Source organism: Mercenaria mercenaria, chromosome 2, assembly GCF_021730395.1.
Source record: "Mercenaria mercenaria strain notata chromosome 2, MADL_Memer_1, whole genome shotgun sequence".
NCBI lineage: Eukaryota > Metazoa > Mollusca > Bivalvia > Venerida > Veneridae > Mercenaria > Mercenaria mercenaria.
Window position 1 is genome coordinate 43,835,334 of NC_069362.1, and position 14,736 is coordinate 43,850,069.

Consider the following 14,736-nt stretch of genomic DNA (forward strand, 5'->3'; position numbering starts at 1 on the left):
AAAGTGTTTATATAGTCTGACTCAATACTGTCCCAATTAAAATTTGAGAGTTCCTGCCTCGCAGAGGCGTAATTTCCCTTATAGAAGTTAAATCTTGGTTCACTTTGGACCTTTCTTGATATATAGCATGCGAAGTTAAAACAGAGACACGCGTGGTCACTAGCACCTATTGGTGGAAGATACTCTAGATCGTTAATCATATCACATTCATTAGTAAAAATCAAATCTAACCTCGACGGTGATTGGCCGTGCCTGTGCCTAGTGTTCCCCATCACATGCTGATATAAAAAGTTATCCTTGATGCACTCTGTAAAGTGTGAAGTGATGTGGTCAACAGAGTCATTAGACTGCAAAGCCTCCCAATCAATACTTCCATAATTGAAGTCACCAACTAACACAAAATGGGTGTCTTTACACTGAATTGCTTTACTAATAAGCTCGTGTAATAGTTTACTGTTTTCCATAGTGGAAGACGGACTACGATAAATATTCCCCAACAGTAGAGTGTCACTACCTTTCAGATTAATGCGGATCCAAATTGCTTCATCAAAATAAAAATCATTAAGAACTTCTACCGATTGGGCATATAAACATGTTTTAAAATATATAATTACACCACGCCCTGCTGTCAAGGATTTAAGTACAAAGTCATATCCCTCAATAACAAAGTCTAAGAGAGTAAGTCTTTTTGTCTTACGTTTCTTTTTAGGCAATATTTCATTGAAAATCACTATATCAGGGTCTTTTTCATTTAAAAGAGTTAAAATTTCCTCTTTCTTATTACAAATCCCACTGTCAAGATTAGCATATACAATTTTTAAAAAAGATAAATCATCTTCCTTATTTACATTATTAAAAACTGCAGATTGTTTTTTATTTTTACGCCTGAAATGAGTGGTCTGGCGAGGGATCGGAAATTTCCACTACCTCCCCATGCCGGAGTACAACATTTACCAGTATGTCCATAATACTCGAAAGAGATCTGCAACAGTGCACCTGTGCATCTGTTCATAATACCCGAAAGGTAAGTTGATAGATCGGTTCAAAAACACCTAGAGTGCTGATGTTGTATTGTTACTTGTCTTGCCGACTCAAAATAAAATTTATCTTATCTTATCTTAGATAGATATAGACAGTATGCTAATGAAAAGCAGGATTTACGAAGACAGTCTGATTTTCTAAATGTTCTTAGCTGAATGATTTAGAACATTTGTCTCTGCATTCCGGAATAAGTTTCAAAACTCAAATTTTTCTTAACCGATAAAGTCACATCACGAAAAATTGTTATAATCGATTTAAGCACGGCACGTACGATTAACCGGATATGGTACGATAGACAAACAGATTTTAAGCAGATTTCCTTAGCAACAAAATGGCGGATCAGGAGGTAAATAATCTACTAAATTATAATTTATTTACATGGTATAGCGTTGTTAGCAGTAAAACAACTTAGTTTACCTAATACAAGTTCAACTGTTACATTAACTTTGGAAATAAGTATCTATATCTGTTTAAAATTGAAGGACGCTGCATTAACACGGATAATAACTCTCAATTCGTCCTTTTTATTTTCGACCCATAAATCGATAGTATAATGTCAGCGATCTTTTCCAGATATAACATTGAAAAGTATATATGAACAAACAAGTAAACGTGTCTTAGCCCTTAGGTGGAATACTGGTAAACTTAGCAGGATTCTATGTCCATCTTATTTTAAAATTTTTAGCAGGAAAATCTTTCTTAGTTAGACAGGTTTTTTAGGCGGTTTCTTGCTTATTTAAGGCACAATCTGGTTAAGATTTTCATATGGCATTCTACTCACCCTGACATTGGCATCACATCTTGATTAAAGTTTTGCATGCAAGTACATATAGCTATCATTTAAAGGCATAATTATAGCTTTGGAACTTACTTTTTTCTTTTTCTATGACAATATCAGGGCCTCCGCTGCCGATCGCCAATGTCGCCATTTGCGATAATTTTAAGAATTTGGCGCTAAATTTTGCGAACTGGCGAAAATAAGTGGCGCATAGTTTTTTCCTCGGCATTTGTTTTTTTCCGTAGTGATATAAGCGGCCCAAGAATTGGTTCCCGATACACGTGTTTACCTAGACGCTGGTAGTGAATAAAATCGATAACCAGTCTAGGCGGTGTATTTGACAATTCGACTATTGAAGTTGGTTGACACTTTGAGAAGATAATTGCGTAATAATGTGTAAATTGAAGATTAATCAGTAATCAAAACATCTGCCAGCTTGTATGTTTGACCTCTGCCGAGAATTCACCAAAATTAACGCTGATTACGGTGTACTTTATGTGTTGCGATTTTTTACAAAAAAAAGATTGTCATGTTTGTGGCATGCAGTTGTATGACTGACGAATTTTAAATAAGTACGAAAGATACATTTAATTTGATACTTTTTTGCAAGATAATTTTTGATTCCTCAGTTTTCATAAAAGATTTTAACGATGGATCCGAAAATTAAAACACATCGGCCTCAATTTGCATCCTGGACCTGGTTAATTTGTTTGAAATTGAAATGTTCAGAAACTGGAACTTGGAAGATATCACTTGCTACCGTGGCTTCTTAAAAATCATTAGAAGAGTGTTCAACTCGACCTTTTAGAATAGAAAAAAATCCGAATTTTCCTTTCCGAAAATAAATGAGTCCTGAAATATTGGTAATTCTGACATGGATAGATATGATTCTTAAATTAGAGAATGATTTGTGTCATTTTTTATCCAACTACAAATTGAATTTACTTCTACAATAAACTAATACACCTTCAAAAGTTGTTATTATTCCTAATAAAAATTATTTACAATATTTTATTTCTCTATGCACACTATGACAGCCAACTAAAAGAAATAAAAGTGGCTCAGAACTTTGGCTCAAATATGGCTCTAAAGTGGCTCCAACTTTTTCAAATTGGCGAAAAGGTTGGCGACAAGTATGTAAAACCCAGAGGAGGCCCTGAATATCAACCTCACAGGATCAAGTCCCATAACTTTGACATGCATTTTGGCCAAATTGTGCCTCCTGGTTAAAGTTTTGTTTGCAAGTTACTATCTCAAAAACTGATGAAGATATTGAATTGAAACTTCACATGTGTCTTCGTGGTTATAAAACTAGGTGACAGCATCAGTAGTGAAAATTGTACTTACATGTAGCCCTACCCCTCTCCCATGGATATGAACCTTAGACCCAATTCGACCTGGATACAATCTCAATGCTCGAGCTGTTAGGACTGTTGATGGATTACTTGTGCTAAGCATACAGTACAATGTTAAATCATTAATTTCTCTGATTAGCATTGCACATTATAATTTCAGACAAATAATTCTGCTACCACAGAGGAGACCCCGGCACCAGAAGCCCAGGCTGAGGCTCCACCAGCTGAGGAGAAAGCTCAAACACCAGAACAAGCCCCAGCTGAGCAAACTGAACAGCCTGCTCAACAAACAGGTTTTATGCCTTGATTGATATATCCAAAAGTATTTCCTTTGAAAGAACCTTTTATCCAGCATTTGTATCTGTTCTCCAAGGAAAGCATTGGTCTTTTCAACATGACACTTCTGACCAATTAAATGAGCTTGCTTTTTGATGTCTATGCATTATAAGTATTAAAAGAGACACTGCAGATTAAATGATGTATACACGTATTTTGCATATAGAAAGGAAAACATGTTCATTTTCATGAAAACAACATTGTTGCAGTAGTATTAGGGGCAACCTTTTCAAGATCTATATAATTTTATGATGTACAACAAAAAATCAAAATGTCAACAGGAACATTCATTTATAGCTAAAATCTATCTTTCTTGCAGTAAACATTATAAATGAATCAACATTACTGTAATTATGATGTTGAACCTATTTGAAGTACATGTTTGTACCAACTTTATGTTCAAAATCTTTTAATTGCATTTTACAGAAGGGGAAGCAACTGAGGCAGCTCCAGCATCTGAAGAAACTGCTCAAGCTGAAGCCACACCCACAGAAGCAGCAGAAGGTGGAGCTGAGCAAGGAGCTGAGGCAGAGCAGGCTGCAGAGGGAGGGGCAGAACAAACAACAGAGGGAGAAGAACAGAAGACAGAAGGAGAGGGCGAACAGGCAGGTGAGACAGAAGCAAAACCAGAAGAAGGTGGTGAGCAGAAAGCTGAGGGAGAGGCAACTGTTGATGGAGAAGAAAAACCAGCAGAGGAAGGGGCCCCAGCTGAAGGAGGTATATGGAATTTTCCATAATAATCTTACTGGATGCCCTTACACAAACATACATACAAACAAATAAATTAAACAAATACACATACAACCAAATGAATGATAAGAGATTCATTGTATGAGTATAAATTACGTGTCAGCAGATTTCCTTGTATGACAAGTCTTTTATCATGTATCAAGGGCATAATTTGTACATTGTTTTGTTGCTCAATAGACCATACAACAACTTACATACATTTCATCTTATTGTCACCTATTGAAATGCTTATCGGATAATTTCTACTATTGTCAAATCAATTTGTTCATTTGTTGAACTTTCAGGTGGCAGTTCACTGGATTTTTTTCACACTCTTGGGCAGATAGCTCTGAATTTGGTCAACATGCCTTACAGTGAATATAAATTTATAGCATCTTTTTTAACTTAATGGGCTATCTTTGAAGGTGAGGAGCAAGAAAAGAAAGAGGGAGAGGAAGAGGTTGCAGCCCCAGCAGAGGGAGAGACTCCAGCAGAAGGAGAAGCAAAGGAGGGTGGTGAGGAGGGAGAAAAACCTGCTGGAGAGGGTGAGGAGGCTAAACCAGAAGGAGAGGCAGAGGTTTCTAAATCACCTGTTCCCCAGGTAATATAATGTGGCATTAGGAACCTTTGTAGTCATGTTTAAAATGGGACCAGACATTTTGGAAATATGTAATGAAGTGGCCGACAGTTGAGAAAAAACTCCTTAATTTGAACTAGAAAGACATCACATAGTGGTAGCCTTTGTGCCCTATGGATATATTTCTAATTTTAAGTGATCTAAATGAATTCAGTTCAAGAAGGCTATTAAAGACATCATCAAAATGATTGCTGATCTTTTGAATATATTTCTTAATTTTACTTATTAAACTTAGGATATGGAAGATAAAAAGAGAACATTTATCATTAATGAAAATTTGGTTCCTGTAATCGATTTCTTAAGGAATAGTATAATTACTTCAGATTTTTGAAAAATTGATTACTACTTTATTAGAGTGACACCTTTGCTGAGGGTGAGCGCGCTGAGAGTCCTGTGCCAGTAGGAGTCGGAGAAAAATTATCCAGAGAAGGAAGCCCTGTGGAGCAGGCACCAGTGCCTGTCCCAGATATCCTAGAACCCGGAACACCAGAGAGGTCACGACCCGGGAGTGCGGAGGGAGAGAAAGAGGGAGGACCTCTGACAACATTTGATGAAGAAGACGAGGAGGAAGAGGAGGAGGAAGAAGAAGAAGAAGAGGAAGAAGAACCCGAGTTTGATAGAGAAGAACTTATAGAGAGATATCATGTAAGTTTTTATATAAAGATGCCATGACTTTGTATAAACTGAAAAAAGAGATACAGTCAAACCTGTGTTAAGGAGCCAGTCTGGGGAACAATATTAATATGGCTATGGAAAGGCAGGTCCTGGTGGAAATTAGAACAAAATGGCATTTTGGATGCCGGCTGACTGGCTGCTTAAGACAAGTACTTTCTTAAAGCAGGTGACTGCAGAGACAGGTATAACTATAAAATACAAATTCTGACATGTAAAGGAACTTATAAGAAACATATCATCTAAGTTCATATTAAAACAGAAAACTTTGACTCCTTAAAGTCACATTGACCATTTTGGTCTTACAGATTATCTGTTTAAGCAAATTCTGGCTAGTCTGTGAAACAAAAATCATTCATGAATTTATTATTATAGGAAAACTTGACCTGTAGTTAAAAAAGATTAGTATTTTCAGTCTTTTTATGAATAGTAAATGAAGTCCAGTTTTATGATGGTTTTGAGTGCAAATTCTGTGTTCCATAGTAGACTTCTGTAATACTCTTTGCTAGCTAAATAGGTTTCTGTGAGATAAATATTTCTTAGTGAGTAATTTTCACAAAATTCTTGGTTGCATCCTAATCTACAAAGTTAAATTCCAGAAGAAAACTTAACTAATTTCCATTGGTGTTATCATTAACATTTGAAATCCACTGCTTGATGTCCCAGTTTTAGCCAAAAAGCGTAAAGTCTAATGCATACAAAAGTAAATGTTTTTACAGTATTTTTAATGGTATTAAAGGTGGATAATCAGATTTTGGCCATGTAACGGATTTGTTTGAAACTTTAGCATCCGATCATTTACACTCATTTATGTTCACTTAACACTTAATACAAATTAGATTTTCACTGGAGGTATTTTTAAAATTTCATTTTCCTATCCTGGTTTCCCAATCAAGATAGATTTATTTTATCATAAGTATAAATTTGATAAACATAATTTGCCTAAGGAAATGTATAAATATTAGACATATTGTAATATATTTGTAAAATATTTGCATTAAAAATTATGTATTTAGATGGAATTCATTAGAAACGCAAGTTTGAAAAATTATTATTACCTCCCTTTGCCTATCTTGGTGGTTGCGCAACCAAGATAGATTGGAAATAAATGAATTCAGAAGCTACACACAGCTTTTAAACTTGCATTTTGGTTCAGATTGTTCAATAGTTGATATGTCTATCAAATGCAAATGTAGAACTAGACATTGTATCGAAATAAAAAGAAATACTCAGCTTTTTATATACTTTCATATTTAAGGGGAGTAATTACAAAATTTTATAAAAATAATAAAATATACATTTCAAATAGGAATCTAACTCTATGTAATTGGTCTTTTTGTTCCTTAAATAATTCTCTACCAGAATATACAAAAAGTATAAAATGTCATTAAATGTTGTTTAAGGTAGTTCTGCACGTTTGATAAACCGGAAGTGATGGCGTAATGTCATTTATCCGGAAAAAGTAGAATAAAGCCTGGATTCGGCGTATGGAAATGAAAATAATTTTATGATTTAATCAAAACCTGTGAGTAAATTTATTACAATAGCACTGTTGCTATATTTCTAAAGCCAAAATATGATATTAAAACATATGACACGTTAAAAAATTCAAAATATGTCCTAAAATTAGCGTGAAATGTCTGGTTTACTTTAATCTTGGTCAAATATCTCAAAAATAAGCACACGGACCTATACATTTTATTTCACCAAATTATAGGCCATATGTTTATTTACAACTGTGAGAAGTTTCATCAAAATCTACATTGTAGAAAAATTTCTATTTGCAAAAATTTTATGAAAGTTATGATTTTCCCATAGACTCCCATTATGAAATATTGTTTGAGGTCCAAATTTTTCAAATCAGTCTAGCAAAAAATCAAGCACACGACCCTATCTTTTTTATTTGCTGAATTTTCTTGATACATTCTGAAGTTTTGAAAAATCAGTGCATAATCAAATTCTACAGTGTAGAAAAAATTTTGATCCAAACCTGCAGAACTACCTTAAATGTGATTGACCACCTTTAAATGGAAAAAAAATAGTTGGAATCAGTCCTTCGTTTTTATTGTAAAGTTACATAACATTAATATTAGGATGCATTAAAAAAGTTGCCCAAAATTTATTAAAAACCTGCTGCATTGCATGATAAATAAAATTTATTTTAATCAGGGGACACAACTTTAATACTGATCATATTTATAACCTCCCCATGTTTTACTTCAAGAGTTTTTTCCCTTTAATTATATGAAGAGTTGTTTCCCTTCCCATAGTTACAAAAATTACCTCCCTTGGAAAAAATGTTTTTATTAGTTACCTCCCATCCTTTTATGCATATTGTACAGTAGGTTTATGTTTTAGTAGAACAAATAACTGAATTTAGATTTAAAGAGAAATAACATACTTTGTTGAGACCAGCTTGGTCTTTACAGTAAAGTTTTAAAATGGCAAGCCCAGAACTTTGGCAAAAATTACTGGGAGAAGCTGCAGACCTGAAAAAGTATTTTATTAACATGGAATCTCTGTATGCTATAATGAGGAACAAAGGTTTAATTACCTCCCTTAACAAATTACAGCAAGCAATTGCAGAGAGGGAGCAACTGCAGCAGTCAAACTATCAGCTTCAGCACAAACTTGCAGAGTACTTCCGAAAGAAGAAGGCAGATGAAAGCAGACAAGAATATGATAAAAATGTCACTGACCAAGAACAGAGATATCTCAAATATATGGGTAAGAAATTACAAAATTTGATTTTGAAATCAATATAATTTTCAGCGGCTTCAGGAAATATTACATATTAGTAAAAAATAAAGTAGAATTCAATGTCTTATTTTCATTATTTCGTAAGTCATAAAATTTACTGGCACTTGTACATTACTGTCTGAATTGAAAATTAAACAAAAGCATAAAATAGAATTAAGAGATGTATTTTATTGGTGAACTTGTTTGTCTTATAACATACTAGAAAATTTCATTATAGAGTAACATCTTAAAATAAAATATAAATTGTACTAGAATAAGTTAAAATGTTTTGTACAAGTTGGACAATGTGTTCTTAGACAATGTGTTCTGATCACAGACTTTTTATTTATTTCACCATATCTTTATAGTTTGACTGCATTATTTGTTTTACTTGTGCTAAAGTTTATTAGATCTATCATGGGCAGTTACAGATAGACAGGTAGAAAAAACAGTAATTAGCACTTGATGACATCACTGTTGTTTGATATCACTGTAATGGTCTGGCAATATGTTTCTAACAATGGATAATAACTTAAATAAATGGTTGAAATAGTGAGAAAATAAATCTTATATGCCAGTTAAATTGTGGTAATAAGAAAACTATTATCAGTTTGAAATGTTTCTGGAAACTCTGTTGAACCTAATTTTCTGACAAAATCTCTACCTTGGTTGGGATTCCTTATCCACAAACTCAATGCTAAGTAGTTGATCAGTTGTATTTTATTGTAAGATATATCAGTAGAAACAGAACACAGTAACTGTTGTTGATAGGTGCTAGTTAAGTAATAGGCTGCCTTAAATTTGCACTGTATCATCTGCTTTGCAATGGTTCAGATCTGTAGGAATTGAACCATGAGAGGCTTTGCAGTATTTATTTTTAAAAGTACTGGTGTAACTTGTAAAAAAAATCAAGAAAAGTCTATGATATAAAAAGGAAAAAATTGATGTTCTTTATATCATTTGTACTAAATATAAACTTTAGTATTTAAACATCAATTTATGTTCTGAAGAATTTTAGATTTTGATGCTTATCTGAAGTCATTTTATATGTTATTTGTGTATCTGTTTGTAATCAAAGACATCAAGAGCCTGTTAATGCAAAAACCAACACATTTTGTTTGTATTCACAGCTCAACTTGAAGATCTACGAAGACAGGACATGCAAGAACGAGATAACTATAAACATCAGATACATGAGCTAAAGTCACGCTGCGAGGAGCGTAAGGAACGTGTGGATGAGGAACGTAAAAAGTTCATGGAGTTCAAGAAACAAGTTGCTCTCAATGCATTAAACAGTAGATCTGGTCGACCAATACCTCCAAAGGTTTGTATACATAAGTTTCTATCTTGCAAATGGGTGGATTTTTTTAAAGAAATCAAATGCTTATTTAGTTACTCAAACCGAGATATGGCATTTAACTGTGTACAAGAAGCAGGGTTTTGTTTCAACTTGCAGACTTACTTTTGATGCAACCCTACACTTACGTACTCCATTTCAGAACAGTAAAGATGAAATAAATAATTATAAACTAGCAATTCATGACAAAATTGATCTGTTTTCATTTGTAGGATATAGAACAGTATTTAGCAGGAGAAGCACGGAAAGAAGGGGAGGTCATAAATGTAAGACTGGAAAATATCAAACTGAAAAACAAACTCAAGAAGAAAGAACACCAGCTCAAGTCTAAGGTAATAAATCGGAGAATGGTATAACTTTGTTTCTTGTTGTTTTTTTCCCATTATTTTGCAAGAAACACATATTTTCCATATAAGCATAAATAGTACTATATGTCTCACAAGCTGGCCATGTATTGCACAAAGTTATTCCAACTCATGAATATAGTGAAGTTTTAGCTTAATGATAATATCTGATTTTTAGCTCACCTGTCACAAAGTGACAAGGTGAGCTTTTGTGATCGTGCAGCGTCCGTCGTCCGTCCGTGCGTCCGTCCGTTTCTTAAACTTTTGCTTGTGACCACTCTAGAGGTAACATTTTTCATGGGGTCTTTATTAAAATTGGTCAGAATGTTCACCTTATTGATATCTAGGTCAAGTTCGAAACTGGGTCATGTGCAGTCAAAAACTAGGTCAGTAGGTCTAAAAATAGAAAAACCTTGTGACCTCTCTAGAGGCCATATATTTCATAAGATCTTCATGAAGATTGGTCAGAATGTTCACCTTGATGATTTTTAGGTCAAGTTTGAAACTGGGTCACGTGCCTTTAAAAACTAGGTCAGTAGGTCAGATAATAGAAAAACCTTGTGACCTCTCTTAAGGCGATATTTTTCATGGGATCTGTATGAAACTTGGTCTGAATGTTCATCTTGATGATATCTAAGTCAAGTTCGAAACTGGGTCATGTATGGTTAAAAACTAGGTCAGTAGGTCTAAAAATAGAAAAACCTTGTGACCTCTCTAGAGGCCATACTTATGAATGTATTTTCATAAAAATTGGTCAGGATATTCATCTTGCTGATATCTAGGTCAAGTTTGAAAGTGGGTCATGTGCCATCAAAAATAGGTCAGTAGGTCAAATAATGAAAAAACCTTGTGAATCTCTAGAGGCCATATTTTTCATGGGATCTATATGAAAGTTGGTCTGAATGTTTATCTTGATGATATATAGGTCGAGTTTGAAACTGGGTCAACTGCGATCAAAAACTAGGTCAATAGGTCTTAAAATAGAAAAACCTTGTGACCTCCTAGAGGTCATACCCTTGAATGGATCTTCATGAAAATTGGTCAGAATGTTCAACTTGATGATATCTAGGTCAATTTGACACTGGGTCACATGCCATCAAAAACTAGGTCAGTAGGTCAAATAATAAAAAAACCTTGTGACCTCTCTAGAGGCCATACTTTTCATGGGATTTGTCTGAATGTTCATCTTGATGATATCTAGGTCAAGTTTGAAACTGGGCCAACTGCAGTCAAAAACTAGGTCAGTAGGTCTAAAATTAGAAAAATCTTTTGACCTCTCTAGAGGCCATATTTTTCAATGGCTGTTCATTAAAATTGGTCTGAATGTTCACCTTGATGGTATCTAGGTCAGTTTCAAAACTGGGTCACGTGTGGTCAAAACCTAGGCCAGTAGGTATAAAAATAGAAAAACCTTGTGACCTCTCTAGAGGCCATATTTTTCATGAGATCTTCATGAAAATTAGTGAGAATGTTCATCTTGATGATATCTAGGTCAGGTTCAAAACAGGGTCATGTACCTTCGAAAACTAGGTCAATAGGTCAAATAATAGAAAAACCTTGTGACCTCTCTAGAGGCCATATTTTTCAATGGATCTTTGTGAAAATTGGTTAGAATTTTTATCTTGATGATATCTAGGTCAGGTTCAAAACTGGGTCACATGAGCTCTAAAACTAGGTCACTATGTCAAATAAAAGAAAAAACGACATCATACTCAAAACTGGGTCATGTGAGAACAGGTGAGCGATTCAGGACCATCATGGTCCTCTTGTTTAGTATTTACTTGATAGCTGTGCAACAACCCAGTGTACACTCTGAAAGCGTTTATTTCTTGTCATTAAACATTACGAGGGCTGAGCGCGAAACTATTGTATCTTGTTCTTTATTCATATACAGTTACAATAGTTTCGCCCTCAGCCCACGAAATTTAATTGTTAAAAGATTTGTTGTTTCATTGATGCGGGTTTTATGCCATTATTTAACAATATCATAGCTCTGTATTAGCAGTTAACCTAACCGATGTTCCTCATTTCCATAACTAGAATTTACACACTGTGTTCTCTGTTAGATCCTTTTACAGAATGTATTGGTAAGCATCTCCAGGGTCCAAAGATCTAAAACTGAGTTAGGAGATCAGTCTCAGAAAGCAACCTTGCCATTGGTCAGTTTCAAGCTGGAGCTTAAGATCAGCCAATCAGAAACTCGAGTTTGGAGACTGGTCTACAAAACCTGCGTTTTATAACAGCGGCTTTGAGGATCAAACTTACAGCCTCTACTTGTAACCTACATATAATGCTAACTGAGCAAGCTAACTTAATTTCAGGTTTTAATGCAGAATTGCTCCTTTTCCTCAACTGTTGCTTTTGATATTGCAGGAGGAGCTAGCGGAAGGTTTACATTTGATAGATTTTGAACAGCTGAAAATTGAAAACCAGACATATAATGAGAAAATTGAGGAGAGAAATGAGGTATTTTTTGCTTGTTTATTTAGAATTTGAAATAGAAAGCTAGAGTAGAAATATTTTTTAGACAAGATTTATGTCGGTTTCAGTTTGGGGATAGTGGCGAATACTATAAAAAGGTTTGCAACCATGTTCTGCTTTAAATTGCTGCTAGCACTGTCATACATAGTAGTTGGCACAGAAGCCGACGTTTCATTATCATAACAAAAATGGAAAGATACAATGTTAAAAACATTCTGGAAATCTAAACTGCTTCCCACACTGTTGTTGTTGTTGAAGAAAGAAGATAGTGAATATGTGGGCTACCTCTAAACTGGAACCCTTCAGAAAAGGAAACATTGTTGTTTGGTGCAGAATAAGTTCTCTCTATATAAAATAGCCATCTGAAACCAGTAACCCCTTCTAATAGCCCTTTCTAATGGTTCCAAGACTTTTTCCAGTTACAGAATTAATAATGTATTGATCTATTTGCATTAGAAACAAAGATGTTAAGGTATTCATCTATATGATGCAATTTCCTATGAGCAGCATGTCTGTCCATCTGTCTGTCCTTTCATACATTTGTCTGTCAAACCAGTGCTAATTTCCGTAATTTTCAATATTTGTGTAGGAGTTGCTAAAGTTACGTAAGAAGATTACAAGTACGGTACAGGTGTTAACACATCTCAAAGAGAAGTTACAGTATGTCCAGGCAGAAAATCAAGTACAGAAACGTAGCCTGAGGGAGGTGGAGGCAGAAGTTGGTCAGGTAACATGATTTTTGATACTTAAGGAAATTTATATCCTAGTCTGGGAAGTCCTAGATAATGTATATGCTTTGTTCATAAAAAATCACCCAATGTGTATGTGTTAAACAACCTGCTAATGAGTGCCAATTGCGTGTCTGATATTATTGACTTGTCAATTTGCCAAAAGGAAAAGAAACATAGATATTGTCAGACTGTTATACTATATCATTCAAAATGGACTAATTTCAGTTGATGTCAAGTTTGCATTTGTTGAGAATTGTTTTTGATTTTGATGTCTCTTAAGATGTGTTTAGGGGCATCTGCAGCCAAATGATTCTTGTCTTTGAGTTAACCTTCAGTTCTGTGGGTTCAAAGCCCTACTATGGTGTGTAATTTTTTTCAAGTAAGGAAGCTATCCAGCTGGCTGTTTGAAGGTCAATGGTCCTACCCAGGTGTCTTCCTGTATTTGAAATTATGTCAGGAGAGGCACTCCTTCACCATAAAAGCAGTAGTTGGTATTCAAGTATCATAGTTTATGAGGCTCCTTCTTTCTTTCCTGAAATTCACTTTAGATATAGAAAGGTCAGTAAGACTTGAACTGTTTGGATCTTTCCAGTGTATGTTGTATGGCTTGAACTCAGAATTACAAGAAAAACAATTGTTTTTTGTTATCTTTTATACATTTATTACATCTTTCATAATAAGCCAATTTCTGATTTCAGAAAAGAGACATTTTATCAAGGACCAAACAGGCGCGAGATGCTTTAAGAATCGATAATCAGCGTTTAAAACAAAATTGTGGACTTTTAGGAAATGAATCGTTACTGAGAGACTTTGAAGAGCGCAAAGACGAAAGTGACGACCTTCGTAATAAACTTGAACATCTGAAAATGCAACATGCTGAGCTTACACTTCATTGTAATCAAGTGAGACGTAAAATTGAACAAGCTCGAAGTGGACGTGCGTAAATTTTATCAGTGATGCAAGCCATGTGAAACTTTCTGAAGGCATTTATGCTTAAAATTGATGTGTATTATTGCACATAGATGTAACGGATGACTGGAAATTTTTTTTTTTCAATTTTAGTAGATGTTTTTGTAAGGCTATGTAAGTTAATGTCAGCAGTATCCTGTTTTGTTATGATGCTATTGTAAGTAATGCATGACTGTGATATAAGTAATAAAAAGTATTACTAACTATCTGTATTGTTGATATGATACAGAGCATACTCAAGTTATTTTGCTCAGTGTAAAATCAGTATATTTGAGAGAGACTATTTTTATGCGCCCAGAGGGATGTATTATGTTATGATGCCGGTGTCCGTAGGTTAGCAGTTTCGCGTCTGCTCGAAGATACTTGACACAAATGTTAACCACATTGAGACGAGGTGCAGAGCGCATGTTTTGGATGACGCACTTCAAGGTCAAAGTCGCACTTAGAGCTCAAAGGTCATGACTTTGTTTCGTTCCTGCTCTGTAACTCTTGAACTGATTGAAGAATTCTAAAGGAACTTGGCACAAATGTTCACCACATCGAGATGATGTGCAGAGCGCACGTGTT

General features: G+C 34.7%; 1 protein-coding gene across 1 annotated transcript; it reads left to right on the forward strand.

The window, feature by feature from the left end:
• Window positions 1-1,334: 1,334 nt before the first annotated feature.
• LOC123563826 (coiled-coil domain-containing protein 96-like) lies at window positions 1,335-14,217 on the forward strand. Its single transcript, XM_045356864.2, has 11 exons — window positions 1,335-1,387; window positions 3,335-3,467; window positions 3,937-4,227; window positions 4,665-4,840; window positions 5,231-5,521; window positions 8,122-8,275; window positions 9,418-9,611; window positions 9,857-9,976; window positions 12,362-12,454; window positions 13,059-13,196; window positions 13,899-14,217. Exons 1-11 carry the CDS (start codon window positions 1,373-1,375, stop codon window positions 14,142-14,144), a joined length of 1,851 nt encoding a protein of 616 aa, XP_045212799.2. The 5' UTR covers window positions 1,335-1,372; the 3' UTR covers window positions 14,145-14,217.
• Window positions 14,218-14,736: the final 519 nt, after the last annotated feature.

Excerpts from the sequence above, each read along its gene's own strand:
- LOC123563826 (XM_045356864.2), top strand. Across the intron at positions 3,468-3,936 it reads ACAGCCTGCTCAACAAACAG|AAGGGGAAGCAACTGAGGCA; the intron begins GTTTTATGCCTT and ends TGCATTTTACAG. Across the intron at positions 12,455-13,058 it reads AAATTGAGGAGAGAAATGAG|GAGTTGCTAAAGTTACGTAA; the intron begins GTATTTTTTGCT and ends ATATTTGTGTAG.